A 26,908-nucleotide genomic window follows, 5' to 3' on the forward strand; every position below is an offset into this window, starting at 1 on the left:
AAGACGCCTTCATCACGTATCGATGCCAAGGTCGAGTCCTGACCCCTCAAGCTTTGTCCTTGCGATCTCGTCGAGACGCCGGGCCATCTCCGCCGTGAACAAGCTCTTCCAGTCCCCGACGACGCCCTTCCTGAAGAAGACGCTGTTCGGCATGTTCACCCACGGATCGACCGTTCCTGTTCACCTCCAGGTTCTTAAGCCTCTCAAGCTGCACCTCCAGACGATGTCCTCCACCTCCTCTTCTTCCTCCTCCAGCTGCCGCCCGAGGAACGAGCTCAGCCTCTTCACCTGCCCTCTCGGGTCTCTCTTCAGGTCCTCGTACTTCAGGAACAGCACCTTCTCCGGCATCGCTAAGCTCGCTCTGTAGTACTCGAGCACGTGCTCGAAGAAAGGCCCGAAGAAGCAGACCCCATCGCAGAAGCCCTCGAAGGCGCGCTCGAACGGGAAGGGCCCTCCTCGTCGGTCCGGAGGTGGTTGAAGAAGTGCCACAGGGAGACGAGGGTGTCTTTCGGGTTGCGCGTGATGTAGACGATCTTGCATGGAGAGGAAAAATAAATGATATAGGCTCGTTCTATAAGAAAGGCGCGAACCTAATCGCTTATGGTGCGGAAACATCGTGAAAACTCTCAGCTTTTCTACGAGAAATTTTTTCAAAAAATTCTAAATCTGTTGTGTTTTTATTTATTCAGTCTTAAATTTTTTAATTTTGTCAATTGAATCCTAAATCTTTTGATAATTTGTCAATTGAGTCTATTTGGCTACTGACATGGATGCCATCTGTCTTACGTGGTATGTTCGACACTTAATATGAATTTATAATTTAAAAAACAAGTTTTTATTTATTAATTTTTCTTTCTTTTATTTTTTTTTTTTTTTTTTTCTTCTTCCATTGGCCGAAGAGGGTCGCCAGCTTTTGCCAAGTGGCAGGTGAGGGTTGATCGGCCCTCACTTGTGACTAGGACCCTCGTTGAACTTGGTAGGAAAAAGAAAAGGAAAAGAAAAGAAAAGAATAAATATCCAAAAGTTATTTTAAGAAATTATTCACGTGAGCTTTGCTTGTCCTCTTTAACACTATCAACATTCATGTCAGTATTTTCCAATTAAAATTGGCGGGATTGACTTAATTGATGAATAATCAAAAGGTTTATAATTTAATTGGCAAACCTAAAAAGTTTATGATCAAATTAGCAAAAGTGAAACATACGGAGGATTTTCCCATTTTCTATGAGAACCAAAGCAAGCCTCGCAGCTTCTTAATTCATGATCGGTTGGGTAACGTAGAGTACAAGGTTAGGCAATACTTACTTTGCATGGAGAGGCCTTGACGGATTCGGGAAGCGCGCTGTAAGGCAAGTGGGTGTGGAACAACCTCGGCGACTCGATGACCGAGAGGTCCGGAGGCGGGTTCTCCGTAAATACCTGGACCTCCAAGGTCTTCACGTAATGCGCCGGGTGGTTAGCCGCGAGGGGGTCTTCCGACTGATCTTCTCGATCGGTGCTGACCGCGATGTTGCCGTTTTCTCGACTCCGTTCACGTCTCTTGCTCGTCAAGATGCAGAAACAGAGCGCTTTGAGCCACGTGCTTCCGGTTTTCATGGCAGATGCCAAGAGGACGTCGTCGTCTCGTGGCCGGAACCGTGAGCGAAAAGCCAGGGTGGCCTCGAGATGGCGGGGGCGGTACCAGAAGCCGTTCCACCAGTAGAGTTCCCGAGTCTCCCAGAACAGCTGTTTTGGGAGCTGGTCGAGCGATATGGATGCTTCACCTTCCGTAGGAGCAGAATAACCCATGGTTCTTGGCTTTGCGACGTCGACATACACGGTAGCTACAGCTAGTGTCTTAGGGTGCCGAGTTACTTCCATTGGAGCAGTTTTCTGATTCTGTCGTCGCCGGAGAAAATTTGGACAAATTAACCGGTCTGAAAGTTTGCCTGGGCTGATAGATCGTAAAGATTTTTTGCAAAGAGCAGCTGATGCTTGTGCCAAAGACGCTAATTATACTCGAGATGTATCACTTTTTCGGCACACAGGTTGAGAAAGCAGACCCGCAGCTTTCCTAAGTTATTCCGTTCTTTATCAGTTGACACAAGCATCGTATTCGTTTCATCTGTTCAAGAAGTCAGAAAAATTTGCACCGCTGTTTCTGCAAACAACTAATTCCTTCTCGACCAGCGACCGATCTCCATCAACACGAGGTCGGTAAGAATCGGAAAAAGATATGCGCTATGCCGTAACGTTAAAGTTTCTTACCCCCTTAGAAAAGTAGATCTCTCTTTAGGCTGTCAACTTGCTGCTGTTCTTAAAAGAACAGACCATGGTCCTTCAAGAAAAGCTCCTTTTTTTCATTTTTGTTTAATCTTAGAGAAGGAATTACAAATGAAGCGTAAGCTATACGGAATTACCAAAAAATGGAATCAAATTCAAAAATGAAAATTCACAAAGATGAGGAGGATTCATATGATTAAGCATTGAAAAGCTTCCGAAAAGGTCCATCCTTCCTATCCTTAGCTGCTTCCGTGAGAGCAAGAAACCTCTTGAAACCTGTGGAGGCGGCACCTCGCCCGAGGGCAGCAGCTCTTGTGAGCACATCCTCCCCGGAAGCGATCAAGCCGACTGGAGCAATGTTGGACATTGCAGGAGCTATTATGGGAAGTGGGACAGCAGGAACAACAGGCGGTGCTACAGGAGGTTGCGTGATCCCAGGTCCAAGTTTGTTGAAGTCATCCAATATAGTTTGCTGATCAGCCTTCTTGAGCCCCTGCACATGCCAATTCCACGTCACAACCGGCATAGAAACAAAACTCTGGACAAGATAGATAAAATGTAAAGAACTCGTGGAGAAATGATGAAGCATTAATGCTTGCTGATTAATTTTCCATTGTGCAAACAAGAAAGAGATCACGACTGTTTTTCCTTTACTGCGAGAGAAGACAATGTACTCCATCCAATGTTGCCATGTCACAAAAATAATATCATTTTTCTTTTTTCATATTCTATCAAAATATGCCTGAGAGATAATATTCTGTCAACTACCTTGAGCTCCAGAACGCGCTGAAACTCCATTGTTGTTCCTTCTGGTAACAATGCACGATATGTATCCGCCACAGAATCAACTGGAGACAGAATGACCTGTGATGGGAAAACAATCATGAGTGTGACAGAGAAGGCGTACTTGAGAGTAACAGCCTGCACTAAGTAAAGAAGAGAACCTTTAGAAGTGCTTCAGCTTTGCTCATCTCTCGGCTTACAAACTTAGAATAGCTGGCAGCAGTTGTTGTCTGCACCGAAGAAACAGATTACAAAATGGATGCATGAGCTCGTTTGTTGAATGGAAGAAAAGACGAAAGAATCTCTTTGAAAACTACAGGGATTATTGACCAAGAATTCCAATCAAACGTGCAACATGTAACTGCATCAATGCAAATTAAAGTAACTTCCAGTAACATTTGCAGATACAGGATTGTCTGACTCTAGATCGAAGCAAAAATGTGAGCCGAACTGTTTGTCTGCCCACTTATCTATGCTTGCCTAAAAGCATCAACTTTTATTCTCATATTACAGGAAACTGATTACCAGTTCCTTTGCCACTGAACATTGTGACTTCCAAGTCCCTTGCAATTGCACCAAATCAGCATGATCGGGGCCTCCCTAGTTACTATTGCTTCTCCAGTCAACTGAGACAGCTGGAAAATTCTAGGCCTACGATAATTTTCTGCCATTTTATCTAAGACCAGCTATTAGTAATGACATAACTTTTAAGTTTCCTTGTAGAGCTATTGCAGAGTGTAATGTAGCTGCAAAAATTTGTCAATTGCAAAAGGCATCATAAACACCAAGCAAGAATCATAATCTAAATCAACACTGGATAAGTAAGTCATGAATGACCAGAAGCAGGAACTTAAAAAGTCCCAAAAATAGGTTGGGATGAATGATGGTGCTCAAAGTGCAAGCACCAAAATCAATAGAGAGATGTGAGCGGAGTTCCAAGCTATTGTTGGCCATACTTGAAAGTCAATTTCACTGGTTCCAGTGTCAGCGATATACAATTTGTCATCATTGGTTAACCACATCCACAAAATGCTAAAAGAAAAGATCTAGGTTACTTGCACGTTTAGATGTTTCGTCAACAACAGGATAAAAGTGAAAGGAGATTCAAGAGCCTATATTTGGATGTCATCGAAGTAATAATACTATAGTAAATGTACCAACTCACTTGTCGGCCTAGGGAAGGAATATCAAGAAGGATTGTCTTTATGGCTTGAGTATCCAACAGCATCTGCAAAAAGTATGATACAGTCAAAATGATTCCAAGATATCAAATTGATTGCACAAACTAGAGAGGCAATTTCTACTCAAAGCAGCAACAACAATAGACAAGGTCCTTTTCATTGAAAGTTCAATCAATGAAACCACAGAAGAAAATCTCTCTCCAAATTGAACTACGTTATTTCAGCTATGGTTTCTATGATACTAGCCATTGCAAAAGTAAACATATCATGCCAATATAGCGCGTTGAATGTGTCCTTTGGCTGTTCATTTAAGAGAAAAGCAACAGGCATGCATCAAGAGATATACATCAAAAGTAATACATGTTTCACTTTGTTGACAATAAACCATTTGAAAGCATAAAGATAGAAGACATGAGAGACATTGAGTCCCTTAACTAAAATTACATAAATAATCTAAAAAAAACTACTCATTGAAACAAGTGCTATAATTGTGGGAAGTAGAGAGCTCTAATGCCATGCAGTGGCTTAGAAATCAAAGCACTTAGATCCACGTGTAGCTATTTAGATAAGTCAAGATGACATTTCCATTCAAGGAGAAAATTCCAATATGATTCTTGCTCAGGTGCAAAGAATTTAAGGCATACTCTGAATAGTGAGATGCTTCAATATGATTCCAATATGTCAGCAGGTATTGCTTCAAAGTCGGTCTTAGCACATAAGCCTCAAATGCAAAATATTAAAACTTTCTAAGTAGTTAGATCTTTCAAAATGATGACACACATTAAAGAGAAGCAGCAATTACTTGTTGGGCTCCAGTCTCAGATATCTGTTTGCATTTAAATATGTTGACATAGAAGCGGGGACCAAGAGATGATGCAAGCTGCAAGAACAAAGTTAACAACGTTGAGAAAAAAGGGACTGAAGAAAGTAGATCTTCGCTGGAAGTTATGCAACAAAATGCATGGACACTAATTTGGCTTGTAAAAACGTTTGCCTTGCAGAAAGATGGCTAAACTGAGACTCGCCTTATTCTACAGCTGACAATGAGTATAATTAAGCACAACCGTGGAAAGAGGCTCCTAAGAAGATAGGTCACTGTTCTGCAACATAAGAAATACTAACAGCAAAAGATCTGTAGGAAGTGTTGCGCCCTCAGTTTATTTCTTTTTGTTGCTAAATGACAAAATATGTAGGTTAATGCATAAAATCAGGAAACAGAAAAATCCTTCAGGTTACCTTGTCCAAAAAGAACTGGAAATAAATAGGAGACAGAAGGCTTCCAAGCACAGGAATACTATTATTCAGCATCAGATTTATGTTGTTAACATACCTGCAAAAAAAATGTGGTCATAGAAGTGAACCATAACCTCCATTAAATACATTTTAGAAATGGAGAAATCAACTCACCCTGATTGGTCACCAACACTTTCTAGAGTGTTCCATGGGATGCGTGTCATGGTGGCCATTTCTATATCAAATTTCGTTTCAAGGCCGTGCACTAGAGTCACAAGTGCTTTTGTTATTACTGCAGAAAATTCATCCTGCAATACCGCTTATAAGTTGGCAACTAGTGACAAAGAGAACCGTGCATGAGTAAGTCACAAGTGCATGCAAATTGATGTCAAACAGTACCTGTACTTCTGACATATCCACACCATCAGCATATTGGGAATCAATTATCTTTGACACGCTTTCAGCCAGTTCGCCAGCCTATAAAATGTCAAACTGCAGTTATGATAAACTTACACCAATTTTGCCCAATCAGACTGGAATTCAAAAATCAAATATTATGTAACCAGCAAATATTGTCTCAACCCTCATCAAACAATTTCTCATATTAATGATGCCATTTTGGAACAATTTTCTCTAGCATTATAAAAAACATTGCTTAATTGCATTCTATCGCCTAAAACAGTTAAGGAATAGCGAAGTTGACTCTGAAATTCTGAGATTTAGCATTGACAACAAGTAGAATAAAATCTCGTGATACAACTCTCAAGAACCAAAAATTTGATTTTACCCTAATGCATTTTGAAGTTTTTTGTGAATAGTTAACTATAAAGGTTGAAGATTTGAACATGGCATAGCAATTGGTCATGCACTCTCAAGCAAAGCACAAACAGTCCAAAGAACCTTCTGGTGGGACATTGCTATAATTTCAGCAATAACATTTTTATGTTCTTCCCGGAAGAATAACATGTTAAACAACAATATTAAGCACACAGTCCAACTTTCCATGTTGCTTTAAACTGTTCTCCATAGCTTTAACAATATGACAAGGTAAAATACCCCAGTAGTCACGATAATTGTTAAGGAAAAAATAAGCATTTAATAACTAACCGTCTTATGGCAGTATTCAGCTGAATTCACTATGTAACAGATCACTCTTTCATCTCTGTCTGAAGTCTGCATGATTACAATTGTTGCTCAAAAAGCAAACATAAAAGAACTTTAAAAAAGAGCCAGAAAAAGTTGTAAAATACGCTACCTTTATCTGTCCATCTATACCTGTGGCTGCTGCAACAAGCCCCATACCACCTTTAGGTAGTTTTACAAAAAGTTTTGTGGCGTATGCTTTAAGAACTCTTTGAAATACCTGATCATAGTTTCAAAGTCAAGTTCTATCAGGTTTCAAAACCTTAATTTGTGATGGTGAACTGGATGAGATCTTGAGATTTTGCTCCAGATACTGATTCTCATATAGCAGGACTGAACATAAAACTTGCAAATGAACCGCAATATTGATAATTGAATGATCAAATGTTCAGGTAAGAGATATTCATACCATGCGCGATATGAATATCTATATGGTTAGTGAAGGCTCGATCCCTACTGTGGCCACTTTCAATATCTATATCAAAACACAATTTGAAACTCAAAAAACCTAAGTGTCTAAACAGCTGCCCCCACGATGCAAGAAAAAAGGGGGAAAGCCACCTATCCTCCACAGCGCACACACTATGTAACGATACAATTTTTTCCTACAGCTTATGCCACCTAACATGCACGAAACTTTGCTTAACTTACAGAATGAATGATGTAGCTATGAACTTATTTTTGATGGGCCACATGGATCAGTCACTGGACCCAACATAACTACAGTAGATCACTCCAATGAAGGCATTCCGTTAGTTGCCCAGTTCATAGGAACTCTAGCTCGAGCAAATCTTTACAAGTGCCATTACCAATTCCAATATGAAGGAAGGTATCTAAACCATTGAATTCGATCAACACACCTTAAACAAATTGAATAACGTCTGATTCTTTGTCAGAGCACTGCAACGCTTTAAGCTTCTCTTGATGATAAGAAACAGCTAAGACAACATAAAAAGGAGGGTCTGTCAGCACAAATGCTCAAAAACTTGCAATGCTACAATCAAATATACTGGATAGAGTTTGTCCTGGATCTTTCTATATAGATGGTAATTGGAAAAGTACCACAAGATGCACACATAATATCCCGTTGAGCATTTACAAGAAAATATTTATATTCACAAAATTAGCAAATTCACCAAGATCATGGTTCAGAGTCAAGACAGCAGAACTGAGAGCAGTCGTTAAAGTTCTCACTCCACCCAAATTTACATGAGTCGATTTTAATCTAATTGAATCACTATCACCATCTACAAAAGTCCAGAGCTATATTTGATCAACGAATCCAACTCAAAAGATGCATCAAATAATTGCAATCATAACCGAAATCAACATTTCAGTTGCTTGCCTGCATGCTACTGGTTAAAACATTGTTCTGACTCCCCTCCTCAATATCCCATGTTTCCTCCTAATAGAGGACATCATAAGCAGGCAACATCAGCCATAAATCATTGAATGAAAAATATGGAGAGAGCCAAAGTCCAATAAGAAAGAAATGAAACTACCTGGACAAGTTTTTCCAGACTTTCCATCAGCGTTTTCTCTTCTAGCTCTATATATACCGTTAAATGAGGTTCAAAGCAAGATGAAATGATTCCACGAAAGTTGAACTGTAACCAATGAATGGAATTAGTTCTCCTGAACTGTTTAGGTCGAAAGATGTTAATAGATGCTGTTCACAAACTTTATTTAAAGATATCCAGTAAGCACGCCAGGACACCCGAACATCAACAATGGAACCACAGTTTTCAATCCTTATTCTTAGATCAAGCACTCTAATTTCTCCGTCCATATCCTCAAGACTTGTTGACCCTGATCTAGAAGTAAAGACCCGCCTACATTGCACGAATCAATTTCCTCCTTAGAAAAAAAAAATTCATGGAAAAAATAGTTCAATGCCATCCTACTGTTTAAGTCATATAGAAATTTTAGAATACAATTCTCATTCTATCTAATGCAAACTTTAAGCAGGACTTCTAATCCTGTGATAATAAATCACATAAAATCTCCACACACAAACAAGATAATTCATGCAACAGATGACATATCTCAGAAGCACCAGCACAAGTACCAACTTCATTTCTTGTTTTCTATACAAGATTAAAAAATTACCCCAGCACCAGGCACTGACGTATCCTTGTTTCCATCCTTCTCCTGTCAATTGAAATCAGAAGAATTGGCAGAAGGGTGAAAAGGCAATCTTACAGAACTTCACAGTAAAACTAGAAATCACTTAAAGCACAGCCACAGATTTACCTCATCCTCAGTTCCTTGATGTGCAGCAAGCTTCCGTTCGTACTTCTTTCGTATATCAGAAACAATTTGACTGTTATTTTCATCTTTATCAATGTCATCTTCACTTATGATCTCTTTGCTCCTAGCTCCTCCTCCAAATTTCTCTGCCAATTCATCCTCAAATTCCAGGGTTCGTTGGAGTGCCTAAATTATCCAGGACAAATAAGGTTTTATAAGAGGCAACGAAAAGCTTTCCGAATGTTCAAATTTGATGAGATCAAGCCACCAAATGACATTACATTAAATGACGTTTCCACTTAGAGGATCCTGCATAGGTAACGGTGAAAAGATACAGGCCTATGAACAACAAGAGCATAATTGCAAATATGAGATTATGCAGGCCACAAAAACCTCTTTACCCTCTCTTACTCTTACATGTTTAGCAGGGATTAGGGAAGATCCTATATTAGGATCTCAACAAGTACTGATGATGAAAACACACTAAGGTATAGCACATGCACATGATAAAATCTAGTCAAGTTGACACTAACCAGGAAAAAAATTAGGACAGGCTAGCAGAACAGATAACTATGACATCATTATTCATAAGCAAGCTAAAAACATCAATTTACTCCACAACACGGTGATGACAAAATGCTATAGGGACTTTTTGAGTTTAATCTGACCATAAAGACTCCTCGATAGATAACTAATTAATCCGCAATCATCTTATGGAGATTAATGACGCACTAGCATCTCAGAAGCCTACTTTAAGACATTCTGAAAACTTATTCAAAGATGCCATGCATGTATAAGTATTTAATTAAGGAAGACCTACATAGATTCTCAGACCAATGTGGTGCGACATCCTAGAAACACAGCCTTACAAAAAAAATTATGAGCCATGCCCCAGACATAGCGAATGCAGCAGAAATGAAAGGTCCGTGAGGGTTTGGATAGTATAAACTTACCAATAACAAAGTACCGACATCTGGCTTTTCCTTCATATTGATGAGGATCTCTTCAAGTTGTTTCCTGAAGATATATCCAAGAAGCAGACAAGTCACATCTTTTTGCTTCATACTACTTCAGAGAAGTGTCTACAATACTTGCAAGATCAAGATTAAGAGAGCAAACCACAAGCCCTCACAAACTAAATAAGGTTTTTATTGCCCCCAGATGCTTAGCATATGAATGGCAATGCAATGACCATGTCACAAATGTCAGCCTTCTAAGATCTTGCTTATCGCTGGTAAATTCAAAAGTAAGAAAATTTCTGAGTACTGATGAAACACATATTAAGGACTCCACCTCCATTGGAATGCACAAGTTTAAGGGGGTAAAACCTGTTGCTAAAAAATAACGCATGCTTGAAGAAAACGATAAGTTCCTTAGGATGAGCTTATATGAAATATTTGGCACAAAATCGACAGACTAAGTTTATAAGGCCAGCCAAACTCCACAATTACAAAATACACAACTCTTTTAGCAGTTTCTGCATTGTTCCTTTGTCACTTTTACATTACAAGCTCATCTGAATTAGTTCCACCCTCAGCACTAATTTCTTGAATGTTTTAAATAATAACAGCAAACTTAAAGAGGTTTCATATTGGCAGCAATAAAAGTCTCACTGCAATAACCCAACTTACTTGACTGACCGTTTAATAGCTAGAGATGGTCATGAGAACACTCTTTCAACATAAGAAACAGTATATTTTGCAGGTAAGTTAAGAAATACCTTGTCTTCTTACAGAATAGGATGCAAAGCCGATAAGGAACATGCCAGGAAGGAGGAAAGATCTTCCATATCTCTTCATTAGTTCTCATTCGACGCTTAATCCAGGCATATCTCCGTTCGGTTTTATCCAGCTTAGCAAGTTCTATGAAAACAAAAACGCATCAGCTTGAATACCTCAGAAAAAGCAATTGGAAAGCCGGAAAATAAGAGTATATCATCACATGCACAATACAAAGTAGGAAAAATGGCAGACCAGCTCCTTCAAATATCTGTTCATATGACGTGAGCTCCCTGCTGCAAAATGTATTCACCAGTTCCTCCCTCACAGAAGGCTCCAACGCGTCAACCACTAAGCAAGCATCGGATAAGTGTTGCAGCAGATTTGTCTCTTCGCTCTCTTTTCCAGTACCTAAGCTGAAATAAGGGGCCAGTCAAGTATGCCATCTAGATTATCCAAAAGACGAAAACTGTCTCCAGTGATAAATTTTTGCAAACCAAAAGAACTGCCATATCAGTTTTTCAATTTCAGCCAGGAAGCAATAAGAAAGATGTAAAGACGAAGAGTTGCATTAGTCTATCCTATTGAGTTTCCCATGAGTGCTTCGTAAGGCTCAATTGGACACTTAATACTACAGACGAATAGTCAAGAATAATCAAATAGAGGACAAACCAACTGCATACAGAGAACAGACTATTCAAGACCGAGAGGAACTCATGCATTCAAAGAAAAATGTACCTTGAAAAATCAGAGAACACGTGTGACTTGAGTATTTGTTTGATATTCTTAAACTTCTCCCTAAGCTCTGTTATTTTGGGAATATCCCTGTAGGCTTCAAAATGACTGCACAGCTGGTTCACAGCCTGAAATGCATTGACAGAAAATAACTCAATCAATGCTTTTTTGCAGGACTATGCACAATAAAATCTAGATTTTCCCAGAGATAAGATCTGAATGACAAATCAAGTTAAAGCACGATGAGGCCTTCCATGGCATACAATGACTGAAGGAGGAACCGGGTCATCTAAGAAGTCCATGCAGGAAAAAGCACAATCTTGAATAGTGCAATTGTGAAATCCTACAGGTAATGCAATTGTGAAATCTTACAGGTAAGCCAATTGCACTTGGATGTCACTCTCTATCTCACACAGATATAGCATAATGCAAAGAATCATGTATTCCATAGAGCTACATAAGCCCAGAACCTTCTTCGGTAATGAGTGACCTAAGCAACTATAAATTGGGAGAAATCAAAGAGCTGAGCACCTTCATGGAATACTTATGCAGAGTGAACATCATAAGAAGCTTATAATAAGAAATTCTATCAGTAATGTGATGCCAACCCTAAAAAAAATGTTTCCCAAAAAAAAATGTTTAATCTAACAAGCTATGACTCATGAGCAATCACAGTACCTCCAGCTGTGCAGCTGCCTCTTTATATTGTCTTTTAGAAGCCATTATCTGGAGTTGCTCGATAGCTGAGACTGTGATAGAAGGAGGAGCATCGCAAGTTAAATGTACGGAAACTCAAATGTTATTACTGAAGTAAGTTGATCATGACAAAATAATTATTCACTTTAATGAAATATGCCAGATATATTGTACAGCACAGAGCAAAACCCTATGAGTATAAAACAGAATCTAGAGGTCCATCATGTACCATATTTTCTTCAAAGTAGTAAAGTGGACACCTAGGGCAGCACAAACCAGGCTTCAAGCAAGCAATAACATGCCCCCAGTGAAAATTGGGGAAAGAAACGAAATGAAACTAGAAAATGATCCTTGTCTTATTATAGTTTGATTTTCTTCTGTTGTGTATTTACCAAGCAACAAGAAGCACACATGCTAATGCTCGAAATAATCTGCCATCATATTCAAGATAAGAAAGTCTCCATGGTGAAAAATATACTGTGTGTGTAATATTGATTATTCAGACATGTAAATCAATATTTCCAAAAAGTTGACAATTCATTTATTCTCCCAAATAAAGCCACAACACTAAAAGTAAACACGTTCAATGATGAAACAAATCCTTATTTACCCACTATTAATTAAAATTCAGGGAATGATTTTTTCGCACAATGAATCCACAACCATGTAGAGCAAAATAAGAGGCATGCATGATACCAAAATGATATAATGTAAACTGCAAAGACACTAACCAAGCATTGTAAGACGGTGAAGAGCAGTGATCGTTGTTGTTATATGCTTCTTAGCAAAATCCAACTTTTTTATATCACGACAAATTTCCTGAACCATTGTCTCACTTTGCTCAGCTTTGGTTTTTATTTCCCGAATCTTGTACGTGAGTTCCTGCTTGAAAGGAAAACATATGAACATTAAAATAGCAGACTGACAAGGTGGGTGTTCGACACTGTTGAAGTTCCCTTTCTGCAAGATGGCATCAAAGATGAATGGCAACTAAAGATTATTCTTTAACAGACCTCAACAGCATGTGTAGCAGCAGCAAGATCTTCCTTAGCTTTTGTCCCTGAATTACTCTGTAGGAATGTGCCGGAGAGAAGTTGTCAAAAGCTTAAACAGAAAAAATGAACCATACCAGGATTTCATAATAAGTATGAGATTATGATTAACGTTCCAATTGATTTTGACATCTTTTTTTCTCCCTGCATCTCACGTAGAATCGAGTGATGGTGCAACAGCAAGCACAGCCGAACAGCAGTCATGTAAGCTTTTGTTTCCGGTCTTACAGAGAACTGCTATTAAGTAACCACTTTGAAATAAGCAAGAGACCTCTACAAACCCATTACAGATCCAAAACTTGGCATTGAATAAGTACCAGATGTAACCTCTCTCAAATGCATCCAGAAAATTTCGCCTTACAAATAACAGCAGAAATCAGATACTTATCCATTAAGAATCACAAGGAAAGCCAATGACTCAGTAGCAAAAATAGACAAAAAAGAAGAAGAAGATAATGCAATTTCAGCGTTGTGAAGAGCAAAAACTCATGATGCAACAGAGATGACGTACAATCTTGTCCAGAAGAATCTGCAGCCTACACGAACCAATATCTACACAATGTGCCGGTAAACTACATGCAACTTCGCCGACAAATTCTTCAGGGACATAACGAGTATGACAAGGCACAATTGAATCAATTGCACGATATGCCAAAGAGGACTCAGAGAAAAAAGATAAAAAAGAACGACCTGCTGGCGAACGGCTCCCAAGATTTCCGCATCAATACGACGAATCTCACTGTGTATCTTCTGCATCAAGGGCTCGACGCCGGATAACGAAGCCTCTGGAACAAAGAAAGCGTCTCTCGCGGCGTTAACACACCAGAGCAGCAGACAATCGCATCAAAAGAGAAATGCTCGACCCGAGAGGGACCTGTAGGGAACATCTGGTTGATGTACTCCAAGGTACTCGACTTGTCCATGGCGCCACGAATTGATCGCGAACGCAAGTCCTCAGTCTCCAGCTCGACCAGCCAACCTCCGGTGGGAACGCCCACCGCCCGCAGAATCACTTCACTTCCCGCTTTCCTTCTCTCCGCAATCCTTCATCACGCCTCATCCCCGCATATCTGCTCCTGGACTAGCGCCGACGGCAGCACCGGAGCCCACTGATCTCCGAGCAAATTGAATAGGGAAAAGAAGGCGAGAAAGCCTTCGTCAATCAGAGCCAGCTCGAGATCTTCAATCGATCTCCGATCACAAACAAAGAAATGAGGAATCGATTCGGCCGTCGACTCACCTATCGGAGATCTCCGATTCGACGATCGAGTCGCCGGGCGTGTTCCGAGGGCGGATCGAGATGAACTGCTGCAAATTCTACGTAGGCGAGCGGCGACGAATGTCTCGATCCGTCGGCCGAAGCTTTAACGCGCGGAGTCGAGCGAAGCATGAAAGGCGTTCTGAGAGGAGAGACGAGGAGCGGAGCGGGCCTAGTAAAAAACGGAGTGCTCCGAGTTTATTTCAAGCAATTATCAAAAAAATGAAATAACAAAGTTGAAAATTCAGCTCCATTTGTTTTCCAAAGTAAAAATATCACTAAAAGTTCTCAACTAAGGCATTTGTTATCATTTGTTATAAATTTATCCCATATAACTTTTTTAACCACCAAGTGCAAGTGATAATCATTCCGTTTATTGAGATAATTTTTATATTCTCCATTTCATTCTCTGGATGAATTTTCGAGTAGAAATGCGCTTTAAGAATAGAAATTCGCAAAATTTCTCTCTTCGGGATTTTTATTTCTCATTTTCTAAACTAAAAAATTGTTCCAAAACTAGAAAAATGATATTGCATTACTAAGGGTGTGTTTGGTAACCGGCCAAACAATGAAAATTTCTAATCTTTTGTTCCGGAAAGTAGATTTGAAATAGAAATGTTTGATAAAATTTTTGTTTATAGGAACAAATTTCTATTTTTTTTTATATAAGTAAGGTAAATTTCTATTTTTTTGTTGAAAGTAGATTTAGAACAAAATCAAGAAGTAAAAAATATTGATTATTTGTTCCCAAGAACAATTCCAAAATTAAGCCAATTTAATTTTTCTTTTTTTCTCTTCTTTCTTCTTGTTCTTCTTCTCTCTCTTCTTCTTCTTCAACCGCCGCTAGTGATTGTTGAAGACCGATTAGGCGAGGTCTGGCAAGGCCTACCTAGCCACCAGCAAGCCTCACTTGGCTAGGCTAAGTTCACCTGGCTGGGTGAGCTCGACCGACGAGTCGTGGCCTCACCAAGGGCCGACAACGCTTCGGCGAGGTCGCTAACCCTTGTCTGGTTGATCACCAGTTATTCTAAGGTTGACAACTACAAACCTTAAAAAAGAAGAGAAAGAAAAGAAAAATTATTTGGATTAGAAATTTTCATAACGATACCAAATGCAATTTTATTTTGAAAATAAAAATTTTGGATAGTTACCAAATAATTTAAAATGCTTAAAAATTATTTTTTGGGAACAAAGGAAAAAAATATTTCTAAATAGAAATTGTTCCCACTAACAAAATGGTTATCAAATGCATCATAAATGAATTTCTATTCCAAACATGTTCTCAATAATAGAAAAGTAAATTTGACTAAAAATAAAATGATTATCGTACGCATCTAGAAATAAGACAAATTTACCCTACATTAATTGTTGTTAAATTACTGTCAAATTACTAAGTTGGATGATACGTGACAGGTGTACCTAGCAAACAGTACCAAATTTTGATTTTTTATTTCCGGGAGTAGTTTTGGAACATAATCGCATTTGGTAAAAATTTTGTTCTCGGGAACAAATTTCTATTTTTTTTCCCAAAAGTAGATTTGGAACAGAATCAATAAAAAAAAAAATTGATTCTTGTTTCGGGAACAAATTTAAGAATCAAAACCAACTCTTTTTATTCTTCTATTTTCTCTTATTCTCTTTTCTTCTTCTTCATCCTGCCACCACCATCCGCCGCCCTCTGCCACCGTACGCCGCCATTCGTCGCCCCGACGGCCGCGGAACCGATCCGGTGAGCTCGCGGTGGCTAGGCGGCCTCGCCGAGATTTGGCGAGGTCGAGCCTCAGGGTTGGGCTTGCCTCGCGACACCCAGCCCCCGCGAGGCTTGCCTAGCCACCAGCGAGGCTCGGTAGGGCTAGGCGAGCCTCGCCCAGCTGTCGGCGAGGCTCAGCAGACGAGGGCCGGCCTCACCGAGGGCCGGCGACACTCCGGTGTGGTTGTCAACCCTCGTTTGACCGTTGGCCGGTCATCAGTCTAGCAACTGGGAAAAGAAGAAGAATAGGAGAAAAATGAAAAATTAAAAAAATTATTTAAAAATTAAAATAAATTGATTTAGAATAGTAATCAATGAAGTACGGTATCAAACACAATTTTATTCCAAAATAAAAAAATTTAAATAGTTATCAAACGACTTAAAATACTTACAAATTGTTCCCGAAAACAGAATAAAAAAAAATCATTTCAGATTAGACTTTTTGTGAGTTTTTACCTTCCATTTGCACAGGTGTACCAATGTGCGACTTTTTGTGATATTAATTCTATTTAGTTCCTAGTATTGCAACTCGCATATTTGAAAAGTTAATAAACATACATAAGCAATCACTAATAAGTAATAACTGACCAACCAAACAAAAAGAATCACTAATAGCCGACGAAAAAAATTAGTTATTTAAATAAACATGCAAGTAACTCTCTCTCTCTCTCTCTCTCTCTCTCTCTCTCTCTCTCTATAAACAAGATTTTCAATATACTTTTTATTGTTAAATGTATGATTATTTAAAAAAATTAATTGATTTATAAAACATGTCTTTAAAAATGACCGTTTTTATCACTTATAAAAAATTTATGAAAATATGTAGATATAAATTACCAATTAACAATGAAAACAATTTTCATTGATTAATTATTTCAAACAAGATATAAATAATTATTTTTAAAATCATTTATTTTTGTAAATCTAAATTCAGGCACTGCAAGCTAATATTGCCCCCCATATATTCCCACTCAGGATCTCAGGATCTCTCCAAAAAGAACCTCGAGCTATTGAAGAAAGCAAACTTATTCCCAGCAAAATAACCACTGATTTGAAAGTGCAGTGCAGACCAATTGGCAATTCCACAATGTAATCATCTTTCATTCTCCTTTACAGACTCAAAAACTCGGCAAGTGGAGTAATTTATTGACTCCCTTGCCGTCATTAGTTGGTTGAAAGAATCGCTATCACTGTGGAAAGGAGTAAAACAAAGCCGCATGACCATATAAATTCAAATACTCGCTTCTACAGCAGGCGTCTCCATCCACTTCCTTGGCACCGACACATGATCAAGAAAGAAGGCGGTTAATTTATTTTCCATAAGGGACGGCAGGTAGACCCAGGTCATCTTCCACCTGATTACGGAAAAGAAGTACCATGAGATTTGTTGCTCTAACTAATCACAAACGACTCCGCTTGAGATGTAACAACAACGAGCCAATGCAAACAAGACAAGAAACATCAAGAATCCTATAATTCAATGATGTAACCATCCCAAAAAAGCAGCTTGCTTGTCTGCACAATATGTACCTCTGAAGCATGACAGAAAAGCTAAGAGCAGTAGGGAGCACAGGATACAGATTGAAGGGGTGATATGGAAAAATTATGATCAAAGTTTTTTCTCAAACAAATGCATGCAACAAGATTTAGAAGGATTTTACAGCGCATCCAGTGGTTGCTGCCACCAACAAGCAAAAGCACACAATATTTACCCAGGCATCGGATCTGCCAGCAGGTTCAGCAGCATGTCCTACTGGATGCTGGCGCTGAAGGCAAGTCAAGCTCTGCATCCAAATCCAGTCCCTCATGCAACTGGAGATACATAGGCCCTCTGGTCTCTGTTTGCATTCCCATGTCTGCTTACAAAGCATTTAGTTCTACAAACAAAAGTCAGTAAGTATGGTGCCTCAGCTAATATTAAGTTCTGCTTCTTAGGAGTACATTTGCTCGCGTAAGAGGCCAAAAAAGAAGATGAAAGAAAAGGACCTTAAAGTAAGATTCACGTATTTTTCTATTTTATTTCTGAACCTACAACTTCAAATATATCTTCCTCAAACAACAAGACTTACAAATACAACTTTTCTCTTGATTTGTGCCACTTATTTTATTTGACTTGATATAAACGTGTCAACTCCAGGGCCAAGCTCCCGAAATATCCCCCATCAGATAATCAACTTCCAAATAAATTTCAAATGCTACTTTTCAGATGACTTTCAAAGCAGTCACAACCATGTGCAGTAGTGAGATAAACAGCACGAATAACAGTGTTTTAGCAATTGCCAAAATCATGAGTACCCCTTTTGTCACAGGAGGCATGTGCATTTACAATGAAAACTAAATTAAAGCTCACCATGAGTTCTTCAGCATTAAAGTCATCAGGTAGATTGTAGCTCCCACCAAAGGTTTCTTGTATCTCGCTAATCATCAGTTACATCCATTAGGTCCGTCATCTCATCTTGCAAATGCAAGCTCTATAAATCCGGCCAAGAAACAGCTGATCCAAAAGTAGTCAGCATCAAGACTGAAATAAAAGAGTAAAGGAGAAATCACAGACATCAATGCCATGGATCTTGATGATTTTCACCATGCCTTTCAAATCCTTACTGGCATACTTCAGAGATGTCAGCTGGAAACATAAGACTAATACAGATTCAGTATCAAGCGAAACACATAAATAATACAAGAGGTAAAGCTACACGTGGTATATCTTTACTAAAAATTACTCACTAAATGATACAACAGCCTATGCAGCGTGTGTCCTAATAAGGCGCAATCAGCAATCAAAATAAAGATTGTGCTGTAGAAAAGGAGAAGAAAAATATAACTGGGGCAAGAAAAATCAAAGAAATTTTAGTTTCTTATTCTATTTTCCTTTCTTCCAAAGTCACAACAAATCTCCTCTCAAGCATTATTTGCCATTGAAGTGTGCTCGACAATCTTTGAAGTTCATCTTCTGAATTCAAGCACGACAAGTAAAGGAAATTGATTCCTACAAAGGCTATGGATGCACTAACAAAGATATTTGAAGACAATCTACATACATGATACAACCACTAAATAATTCATGGGGTTCACTTTCATATGTATCTTAATGCACCCATTAGATGGTGTCCAACAATCTATTAAGCTTCAGAATGAAAGGATTTGATCCTTTCTCAATTTGAATTCGTTTTATGTAAATAAAGGATAGATCCTACTTAAATCATGCTTTTAGTTTCATTGATTAAAATACATATTAAGTTTTCTTAGCTACATCGGCAAAGGATTGCTCCTACGTCTCAAATCATGCTTTTAGTTTCATTGATTAGAAAAGAAGATTCAGTTTTATTGGCACAATGGAGCAACGACCAAAAATCCTATATTACTTCTAGTAAAATATTTTGAAATATCTCTAGAAGTTTCCTTATGAAATAATTTTACTTGATATACCTCCATTTTTGCATGTTTTATTAACTGCGGTAACATTGCAATTAATAGCAATTGATTAACCATTGGTGAAGTAATAATAACACCAATGTTAGAAAAATATAATTACGATGACATTTTCATAAAACAAGTTATAAATCATTTCAAGAGCTTCAAATATTGTTGAGTAGACTTCAGTAGCAGCTTGTAATAATGCTTGAAAGGACCTTCGTGCAATTTTGGGAAGAAATTACAGTGAAATGGAAAACTAAATTTCCTTTAATTGTTCTTGCCCCATTAATGTTTTTTCCTTTTTCACTAACTTTATTTGGGTAATGATTTAACACTTATTTAACAACATGGCACGTGCCACATAGGCCACCATGTCATTCAGTAGGAAATTCTTAGTAAAGTCTTTGTAAGTGTAGCTTTATTCTAATACAAATTATGTAAGGTCCTGAAGAACAAAACGAAACTCGACCTTGGCAATAATGACTCGAAGAATAGCAAAAACAAAGTAATGTGGTGGCAAAGATTATTAATGTATATCACTTAGAAATCCCTTGCTAGTGGCAAATGGCTCATCCCTACCTCTCAAGAGGTGGACAAGCATGTTCCAAATAGGGTAGACATAAAGCTTCGGTTGCACTGTCTTGAGTTATGCGTCTTGTGGCGCTAACAAAACAATATGAACAGTAAATTTAGAACTGCAATTGAAAAAAAAAAAAAAAAAAAAAAAAAACAGATGTGATGTAGCATGAATTGAATCTTACAATGGACGTTAATAAAACTAAGGTTCCTACTGACACAATTCAGCAATTATGGTTTTGGAAAAAGATAAGTTAGAATCTAATTTAATTAGATAAGCTATTGAACTACAGAGAATTGAGACAACAATTTAATGAATAACATAATTTTGCTGAAGAAGGACTTGTAACAGTCAAATCAAGCACACAAAAGGACACTCCCGACAAGCAAAACCTCGGCTGTAAATATTACAAGGATTGTTATGCCATGCCAGCAACACTGGCAAAGCATACACATTTTCTTGTTACTGGACAAGCCTCCAGTACAAAAGAACAGCCAAACAGATAGCCCCAGCCTAACCTTGCCAATCAGAAAATTAGCACTAATAAAATTACTGCTCCTGGAGACACTATATCAAGTTATTGAAGTCCCACACAGGCTTTGGAAGTAATCTCAAAAGTTTCTAATCAGATCCTCAGATAGGAAACCTTAATCATCATACTTTCAAAATGTCTTACACTTGAAATTTTTTTAAAAATAATTGAAATTTTGAGGGACAGGAAGTTTATTCCAATTACTTTTTTTTCCCAAAATACCCATTCCAGAGAATTATCTACACTGATAATTAGAATGTTAGTCAAGAGATAGGATTCTTTTAGGCTAGAGACAAATTCATGTCTAGACAACCTAGTCCCTTCAAAAGAAACTCAAACAAATTATTAACACAGTTTTCAGATTAAAATTTCAAGGGGAACAAAAACCACTAAAAAGATTATCACACATCAACACTCCAGATACATTATCCTCATACATTCTGTTGAGCATCTTTGTCTTTGATACCCTCCACAGCACAAGCAACTTGATCAAGTTTGAAACTCTCACTGCATAGCATGTCACGTTGTCCTTCATACCTGTTTACAGACTTTCATGATAAGAGAACTTATATGAAAAAGTGCAGGGATCTCGTAATATGCCCTTTTCTCAACTAAGAAAACACATAGCAGCAATTTGGGACTCACAAAATGCCAAGTTGCTCCAATTTGTCAAAATTATTAAACATAATTCGGTCTAAAGTATCAACTTAATCAAAACCCAAACATAAAATTTATTCTGGTCTAAAATAAAAAAAGGAAAATAGCTGCATCAATCCATGTGCACAGTATGATGCCCATTCTTTACAAGTTGCAAGATAGGGAAGATGTATCCTTTTTTCAGGACCAAGTCCATATACAACAAGCAATTATTATCGACCCTACATTATCGTAAGCAGGACTCTCCTTTCAGACAAAAGAGAAATTACTTTTGGCCAAGCTAGCCATGGTCCAAACGTGATGAGAGTGCAGTTGCTTCGGGTTAGAAAAACTAGTACTGTTAATCTATAGTCCCAGACACCACTTCACCCCAGCCCCAGGGTGTAACATGTTAACCTAAGATGGACCGATAACAGTGGCAGTGAGGACCTCAGATCAGCCAAAACTTAAGCTGGAAAGAGAAAATGGTTGGCTGTGAATGTGATGCACAAGCTACTAGAAGGCATGTAGAAGTTTCAATTTGAGTTCTCTTTCTTTTCTTTTTTGGCTGAAGTTTCCATTTAAGTTCAACAGAAGGAGAAGAATTGTCAAAAGATTCCATATAAATCTTTCAAAATGTAACCAAAGCAAAGCAAAAAGATCACCAGTTTCAATTTACGTCATCTGGAAGTAAGTTAATATGTTCGTTCAAGCTCAATAAAATATATATATATAGAATAAAAATTCAGGGGCCAATGGAAGCGTCACTTTTTGACAGTCACTAACACATTCTTTTGCAAGCATAACAGGTAGTTCTCCCAAACATCTGGACTATCTCATCTGAAGCACCCTCAATTATCATGAACCACGGAGCTGATAATACTTAAGGTGTTCCACATTTATCTCATATAAGACGACGATAACATTCCTCGGTGAAATGAAGTGAAGCAGCAAGTTATCCAGAAAACAATCAGAAACTAAAGTCAGATGAATTGCCAAAAGGTCGTACGTCCGTTTTTGTTTGAGCATCCTCATTGCTCGAGCCTTTTTAGCTTCCTGTGCCGGCCCGGGCCGCATCTTCTTGATCTGTTCTTTATATCTACTCAGCTCCGCGTCAAGCTTCTTGATCTTGTCATCTATCGTTTCGCCTCTCCTAGTGATCTGGACGACAGAAAAGCCGAGTCACGCATCCGGCATTCAAGAGCATTAATCGGCAGATACAATGTGCACGTCTATGATTACGCTTCGGCCGCAACTCAGAGCGTAATCACAACCATTTCACTGTCGCAAACGCAGCGATACGAACAGCAGCAGCAGCTAACTTTCGAATCGGAGTAATAGCGAGAAAAGAAAATTCGAAATAGCAAAGCCTTGACCGAGAACCGGAACAAGGAGTTCCGATTCGGTACGGCGCTCAAACACGACCAGGCGCAAGCGACCGGGGGCGTTCCTACGTTAGAGAGAGAGAGAGAGAGAGAAAGAGACCCGATCGGAGGCGTCCTGAACGGAGGAAGAAGCAGGCTCCTTCTCCTTCTTGGCGCTGAAAGCTCTCTCCATCTCCTTCTTCTTCTCCTTCTTCTTCTTCTTCTTCCTCGCCGGAGCGGAACCGGAGGAACCTCTGCTGCGCTCGCGGCGGACGGAGCGAGAACGGAGGGGTCTCTGCGCCGGACGGAGGGGAGGAGAAAACCGGGAAGAAAGCGTCGGGGAATGGCGAGGACCGAAGGAGAAGCGAAGCTGCAGGGCGGCTGCGGAGCGGAGGGAAGAGGGAGACTGGAGACTATTATTATTCCACTAGCAGCGCCATGGAAGAGGAAAGTGAAAGCTACCGCAGAATTTCTCCCCGATTCTATTTCCGCAAATGAAAGAAAAAGAAATCCCCGCAAGATAACAGGCACGATGAAGAATTGATTGGTTGTGACTTGTGATCATGACATTTTAACCTCACGTGCCAAGTCAAATCATTGATAATTATGGGAAATTAATTCTTTTGAGTAGCGACAACTTTCCCAAGCGTATATTACTCTCTTCCCTTTTAACTTAAGACTTTTTCATTCCCAGAATATCATATTGATACCTATAACTTCCTTTTTCAATTTCATTAATCAATACTTCCAAATTCATATCGACAATTCAAAATTCATTCTGTTACGGTTCCATCCATAATATTAATATAGATCGGATTTGAAATGATCATTGAACTATGATGGAAAGTAATTTTGAGTCACCGATATAAGTTCGGGTTATCGACATGGTGAAAAAAATGAAATTGGGATATCAATGTTCCACGGTAAAGTTTCGTCATTTTGGTATTGTTTAATGTCAAATTAAGGGCTGCTCTCCTCTCTTGCATGACTTTTGATTTCTTGAGATGTTGAGAAAATATTATATCACAGCTGATGATTTTTTATAAAAAAAAACTCCTAATTATTTAGAAAAGATATAAACTAGTTGTATATACAACCCTCTTGTTTCGAGTACTAAGAAGATATGTCGCGATAAGAAATTGCGTGAATTTCTAACCATGTCCATAATTTCACCGGTCATCAATAGGTCGAGAATAACTCGTCCTTTCAACGACCGTGAAAAATTATTATTTCCTTAAAATTACATGCACTTTACATAAGTAAACAAAATTACAACCCCAATAAACAAATGAAGTAATCCACTGAACAACAAAATTCAATCTTGAAGAAACACACAACAAATTCACAGACCGCTCCACTCCTGTTTCAATACTTTTCATACAACACCAAGGAACAAGCCTAGCAACTAAAGCTGAGCATGTTGGATCACCTAAATCGGGAATCGCCCGGATTAGATTAGACCAGCAGTTTGGTCCAATCCCAGTTCCTAAGTGGGACCAGACCGGACTGAAAACCGATCACCCTAACCAACAAACACCTCTTGATCCTCCGCGTTCTCTCATTTTCCGGTCGATGGCGACTTTGGTTTCGAAGAGAGCGGTTTCAGCCCGAGCTGCTTCCTCGTCATCCCCACAAAAAGATCACCAGATTTGATCTTTCCGGAAAACATCCGATCGCCGTCATGAAAGGGAACTGCGCAACCGCCTCTTTCCTTCCAAGGGAAACAATCGCGAGCGCCGGCCCGGGCTTGTAAGCAGACATTTTGCTCGCTCGTCCTCCGCTCATCAACAGCTTCAGGTTTTTCACAGCGATCTCGGCGTGCGTATGGGCCGCATAGCCTTGTTTGATTTCCTGCATAATTAGCCACAGAGAAAACATCCTTATTCATCAGGACCTGAACTTTCACGATCGATTCCTTGTATGATAAGTTGATAACTGCACATGAGGCACGGAAAGAAGGATTGGCCGAGATAGCTCGAGAGAATCGAGTTAACATATACGGCAGGCATCGGATTCTACTTACTTCGATATCGGTGATATCGCCAATTGCAAAAGCTCTCTCGTGGCCCTTGACCCTCAGGTGCTTGTCGACCATCAATCTCCCCTGGCTGTCCAAGCTGTCCTTCAGGAAAGTCTGTTGAAGCCAGGACGAGCCGATCGGCTTCCCAACACAAACAAAGTGACAATCGGCACGGACAGTTTCGCCCCCGGACGTGCGATAAATGCCATCCGACATAGTATCCAGATCGACCGATTGGCCCAAGATCACTTCGACTTTCTTTGAAACCAACCAGTCCAATGTCTTTTTGGAAGCCTTGGGACTTATGAATTCCAGCAATCTGGAGCCTCTGTGTACCAGGGTCACCTTCTTTTCTGGGAAGTCGACGGCAAGCTCACCAGCAAGTTCGACACCCGTGGGACCTCCTCCGACAATAAGGATCGAATTTGCAGATTTGATCTTGTCATATTCTGCAGATAACAGGCCACAGAGATGCGTTTTATCAACGAAACATGTCCAAAACATCGTTAATTTTTGTAATACTGAAATTTCCTGTTAGGATTTCCATGAAGTCTCGTGAGCATTTTACTCACCGGCCTCGTAGTGGACGAGCCTCTCGCCTCTATCTCTTGGGACTGGATCATCATGTCCGGTGGCAATAACAAGGTAATCGTACGAATACAGATCACCATCCGCCGTCAAGACTCCGCTTTCCGTGATGTCCACCGCCGCAGACGTGACAATCTGTCCATGCGTGAAATAATCTCGGTGATAAATCACGGATCTTTCGGCGACAGAGGGCTCAACCATCGCCCTCAAGGCTGCCCAGGGGATCTCATAGTACTCTTTCCTGTCGACATTTCGAAATTCAAGAAGTGCAAATTATCAATTCAAGGTGCTAAAACAGCCTGAGCATCAGCACGCTATCAACAGTTCATCATCTTACATAGTAGTCTACAACCAAAGATCAGGCCGTGTTCCTAAGAAAAGGGGAAGTTACGTTCTGCGTTTGGCGACTAATGACAGTCACTCAAACTCTGCACATGCAAAGGAAACACTTTTCATGCTACACGGTACAAAGGGTTTTCGAAAATGAGATGGAGCGAGGTCACCGCCAATCTCATTCTCAGTAACTAACATGACTGTCATGTTCACATTAAGAATTGCTCAGTACCTTGCTTGCTGTGCTCAATATGGGATTCACCGGGAAAATAAGAAGAGTGCCAGAGAAAAAGAACCGCGAACGAGGAATCAGAATTCCTTGAAAAAAGAAGAGCAGGGGAAAATTTGTGACTTACTGGTCGATAAGAACGACTTCAGCAATGAACTGCAGGGATTTAACAACGAGAGAGCCACCGACGCCGCCGCCAATCACCACCACCTTCTTCTTCTCTGCTTTAGCTCCTTCTTTCACCGCCATTTCTTGAATTCAACTCGCTTCACAGTTTTCTCTCTCTCTCCCCCGATTCCGACAATTTCAAGATCTCGAATTTCGCACTCTAAATGAAGACAATGCAAGAACACAAGAACCAACGCAATTTATATAGTCAACTGTACTCAAAGGAACTTTCTAGAAAGTATTAAGATAACCGGAAAGATTGCGTGCTGCTTCTTCGTTCTTTCTTGGGACTTCGTTCTAACAAGTTCGACGTTTAAGGATTGAAATTTGGGAGGACCCACGAACGAGGATGTACATTTTTTTTTTTTTTTTTTTGTGGGGATTCCATTGGTGGCTGCCTGTCCCTCCTTCCTTCTAGATCGCGCGTTGCAGCATCGTCGGCAGTGACGTTTCCTGCCCATTTCGGGTTCGCTCCTCGTATGGTCAACGAATTGACCGGCTTCATGTGACATGCGGAAACTCTGCCGGTTTCCTTTGTTAGGGAGAAGAACGTCACCCCTTACATCAGAGAATAGATCTGCACCTTGTTTTGCAAGGAATAGAAATAAAAAGATTTCAATTTTTTTGGGACAAATTACAAAAAAAGAACATGAAGTGTCATTATTTTATTAAGTAAGAATTTAAAATGAATCTCGTTTCAAATAAGTACTTGAAGTAGCCAATCAATCTCGAAAAATGTTTTCAACTCATTATTTAGTGAATAGCAATTTCATCTTTTAAAAATTTTCATTTTTTCTTTCTTTTTACAGTTTTTTCCTTTCAAGAAAACTTAAACAAAAAAAAAAAAAACTGCATTTGCTTTGGCGCCTTGACCTGTAATGCTGAATGCTCTTGACTGACGAGCTCAGACTTGGTTTTGGCCATGTCCAAGCATAAAGATTGAGACTTAGGTGGTATTAAATTGCTTCGTCTTACTCAAATAT

The 26,908-nt window shown here is 39.3% G+C and overlaps 4 protein-coding genes across 12 annotated transcripts; all 4 read right to left on the reverse strand.

Annotated features, from left to right (window-relative positions):
• Window positions 1–212: 212 nt before the first annotated feature.
• Window positions 213–2,199, reverse strand: LOC104430108 (cytosolic sulfotransferase 15). Its single transcript, XM_018866981.2, has 2 exons — window positions 1,306–2,199; window positions 213–533 (listed from the first exon to the last, which is right to left on the reverse strand). Exons 1-2 carry the CDS (start codon window positions 1,858–1,860, stop codon window positions 351–353), a joined length of 738 nt encoding a protein of 245 aa, XP_018722526.2. The 5' UTR covers window positions 1,861–2,199; the 3' UTR covers window positions 213–350.
• A 119-nt stretch (window positions 2,200–2,318) lies between these two features.
• Window positions 2,319–14,479, reverse strand: LOC104454084 (vacuolar protein sorting-associated protein 53 A). Its single transcript, XM_039316825.1, has 25 exons — window positions 14,294–14,479; window positions 13,928–14,162; window positions 13,744–13,838; window positions 13,015–13,071; window positions 12,733–12,883; window positions 11,984–12,054; window positions 11,309–11,433; window positions 10,826–10,986; window positions 10,573–10,714; window positions 9,806–9,869; window positions 8,856–9,038; window positions 8,712–8,753; window positions 8,105–8,209; window positions 7,948–8,007; window positions 7,463–7,540; window positions 6,715–6,822; window positions 6,567–6,632; window positions 5,859–5,936; window positions 5,634–5,767; window positions 5,463–5,556; window positions 5,029–5,106; window positions 4,211–4,273; window positions 3,207–3,275; window positions 3,031–3,126; window positions 2,319–2,755 (listed from the first exon to the last, which is right to left on the reverse strand). Exons 2-25 carry the CDS (start codon window positions 13,974–13,976, stop codon window positions 2,459–2,461), a joined length of 2,466 nt encoding a protein of 821 aa, XP_039172759.1. The 5' UTR covers window positions 13,977–14,162; window positions 14,294–14,479; the 3' UTR covers window positions 2,319–2,458.
• A 2,590-nt stretch (window positions 14,480–17,069) lies between these two features.
• On the reverse strand, window positions 17,070–23,093 carry LOC104454085 (vacuolar protein sorting-associated protein 60.1). 9 transcript variants are annotated; one of them, XR_005553187.1, is made up of 7 exons: window positions 22,233–22,274; window positions 21,025–21,124; window positions 20,058–20,141; window positions 18,646–18,687; window positions 18,412–18,555; window positions 17,774–17,938; window positions 17,072–17,416 (listed from the first exon to the last, which is right to left on the reverse strand). XR_005553187.1 is itself a non-coding variant. In XM_039318040.1 (7 exons), exons 1-5 carry the CDS (start codon window positions 22,778–22,780, stop codon window positions 18,508–18,510), a joined length of 414 nt encoding a protein of 137 aa, XP_039173974.1. In that variant the 5' UTR covers window positions 22,781–23,092; the 3' UTR covers window positions 17,102–17,416; window positions 17,774–17,938; window positions 18,412–18,507. The 9 variants fall into 9 exon arrangements, 3 of the variants coding, with proteins under 3 accessions (XP_039173975.1, XP_039173974.1, XP_018715339.1); XM_039318040.1 differs by lacking the exon at window positions 20,058–20,141 and adding an exon at window positions 22,709–23,092 and having other exon boundaries at window positions 17,102–17,416; window positions 22,233–22,384; XM_039318041.1 differs by lacking the exon at window positions 20,058–20,141 and adding an exon at window positions 22,709–23,093 and having other exon boundaries at window positions 17,070–17,416; window positions 17,774–18,555; window positions 22,233–22,384.
• Window positions 23,094–23,889: 796 nt separating this feature from the next.
• LOC104454086 (ferroptosis suppressor protein 1) lies at window positions 23,890–26,104 on the reverse strand. The gene is given in 5 exon segments (XM_010068819.3): window positions 23,890–24,246; window positions 24,249–24,438; window positions 24,611–25,056; window positions 25,180–25,436; window positions 25,885–26,104. Coding segments are annotated over 5 exon segments (1,116 nt in total). The 5' UTR covers window positions 26,007–26,104; the 3' UTR covers window positions 23,890–24,145.
• Between the last annotated feature and the right edge of the window lie 804 nt (window positions 26,105–26,908).

Source organism: Eucalyptus grandis, chromosome 7 (assembly GCF_016545825.1).
Source record: "Eucalyptus grandis isolate ANBG69807.140 chromosome 7, ASM1654582v1, whole genome shotgun sequence".
Lineage (NCBI taxonomy): Eukaryota > Viridiplantae > Streptophyta > Magnoliopsida > Myrtales > Myrtaceae > Eucalyptus > Eucalyptus grandis.

Excerpts from the sequence above, each read along its gene's own strand:
- LOC104430108 (XM_018866981.2), bottom strand. The coding sequence starts at position 1,860 with ATGGAAGTAACTCGGCACCCTAAGACACTAGCTGTAGCTACCGTGTAT. Across the intron at positions 534-1,305 it reads TCAAGGCCTCTCCATGCAAA|ATCGTCTACATCACGCGCAA; the intron begins GTAAGTATTGCC and ends TCTCCATGCAAG.
- LOC104454084 (XM_039316825.1), bottom strand. The coding sequence starts at position 13,976 with ATGGACAAGTCGAGTACCTTGGAGTACATCAACCAGATGTTCCCTACA. Across the intron at positions 5,557-5,633 it reads AGTGTTGGTGACCAATCAGG|GTATGTTAACAACATAAATC; the intron begins GTGAGTTGATTT and ends TTTTTTTTGCAG. Across the intron at positions 2,756-3,030 it reads AGCGCGTTCTGGAGCTCAAG|GGGCTCAAGAAGGCTGATCA; the intron begins GTAGTTGACAGA and ends TGGCATGTGCAG.
- LOC104454085 (XM_018859794.2), bottom strand. The coding sequence starts at position 22,780 with ATGGAGAGAGCTTTCAGCGCCAAGAAGGAGAAGGAGCCTGCTTCTTCC. Across the intron at positions 21,125-22,232 it reads ATGCTCAAACAAAAACGGAC|GTATGAAGGACAACGTGACA; the intron begins GTACGACCTTTT and ends GTCTGTAAACAG. Across the intron at positions 18,688-21,024 it reads ACAAAGATGCTCAACAGAAT|CTGACATCTCTGAAGTATGC; the intron begins GTATGAGGATAA and ends TTATGTTTCCAG.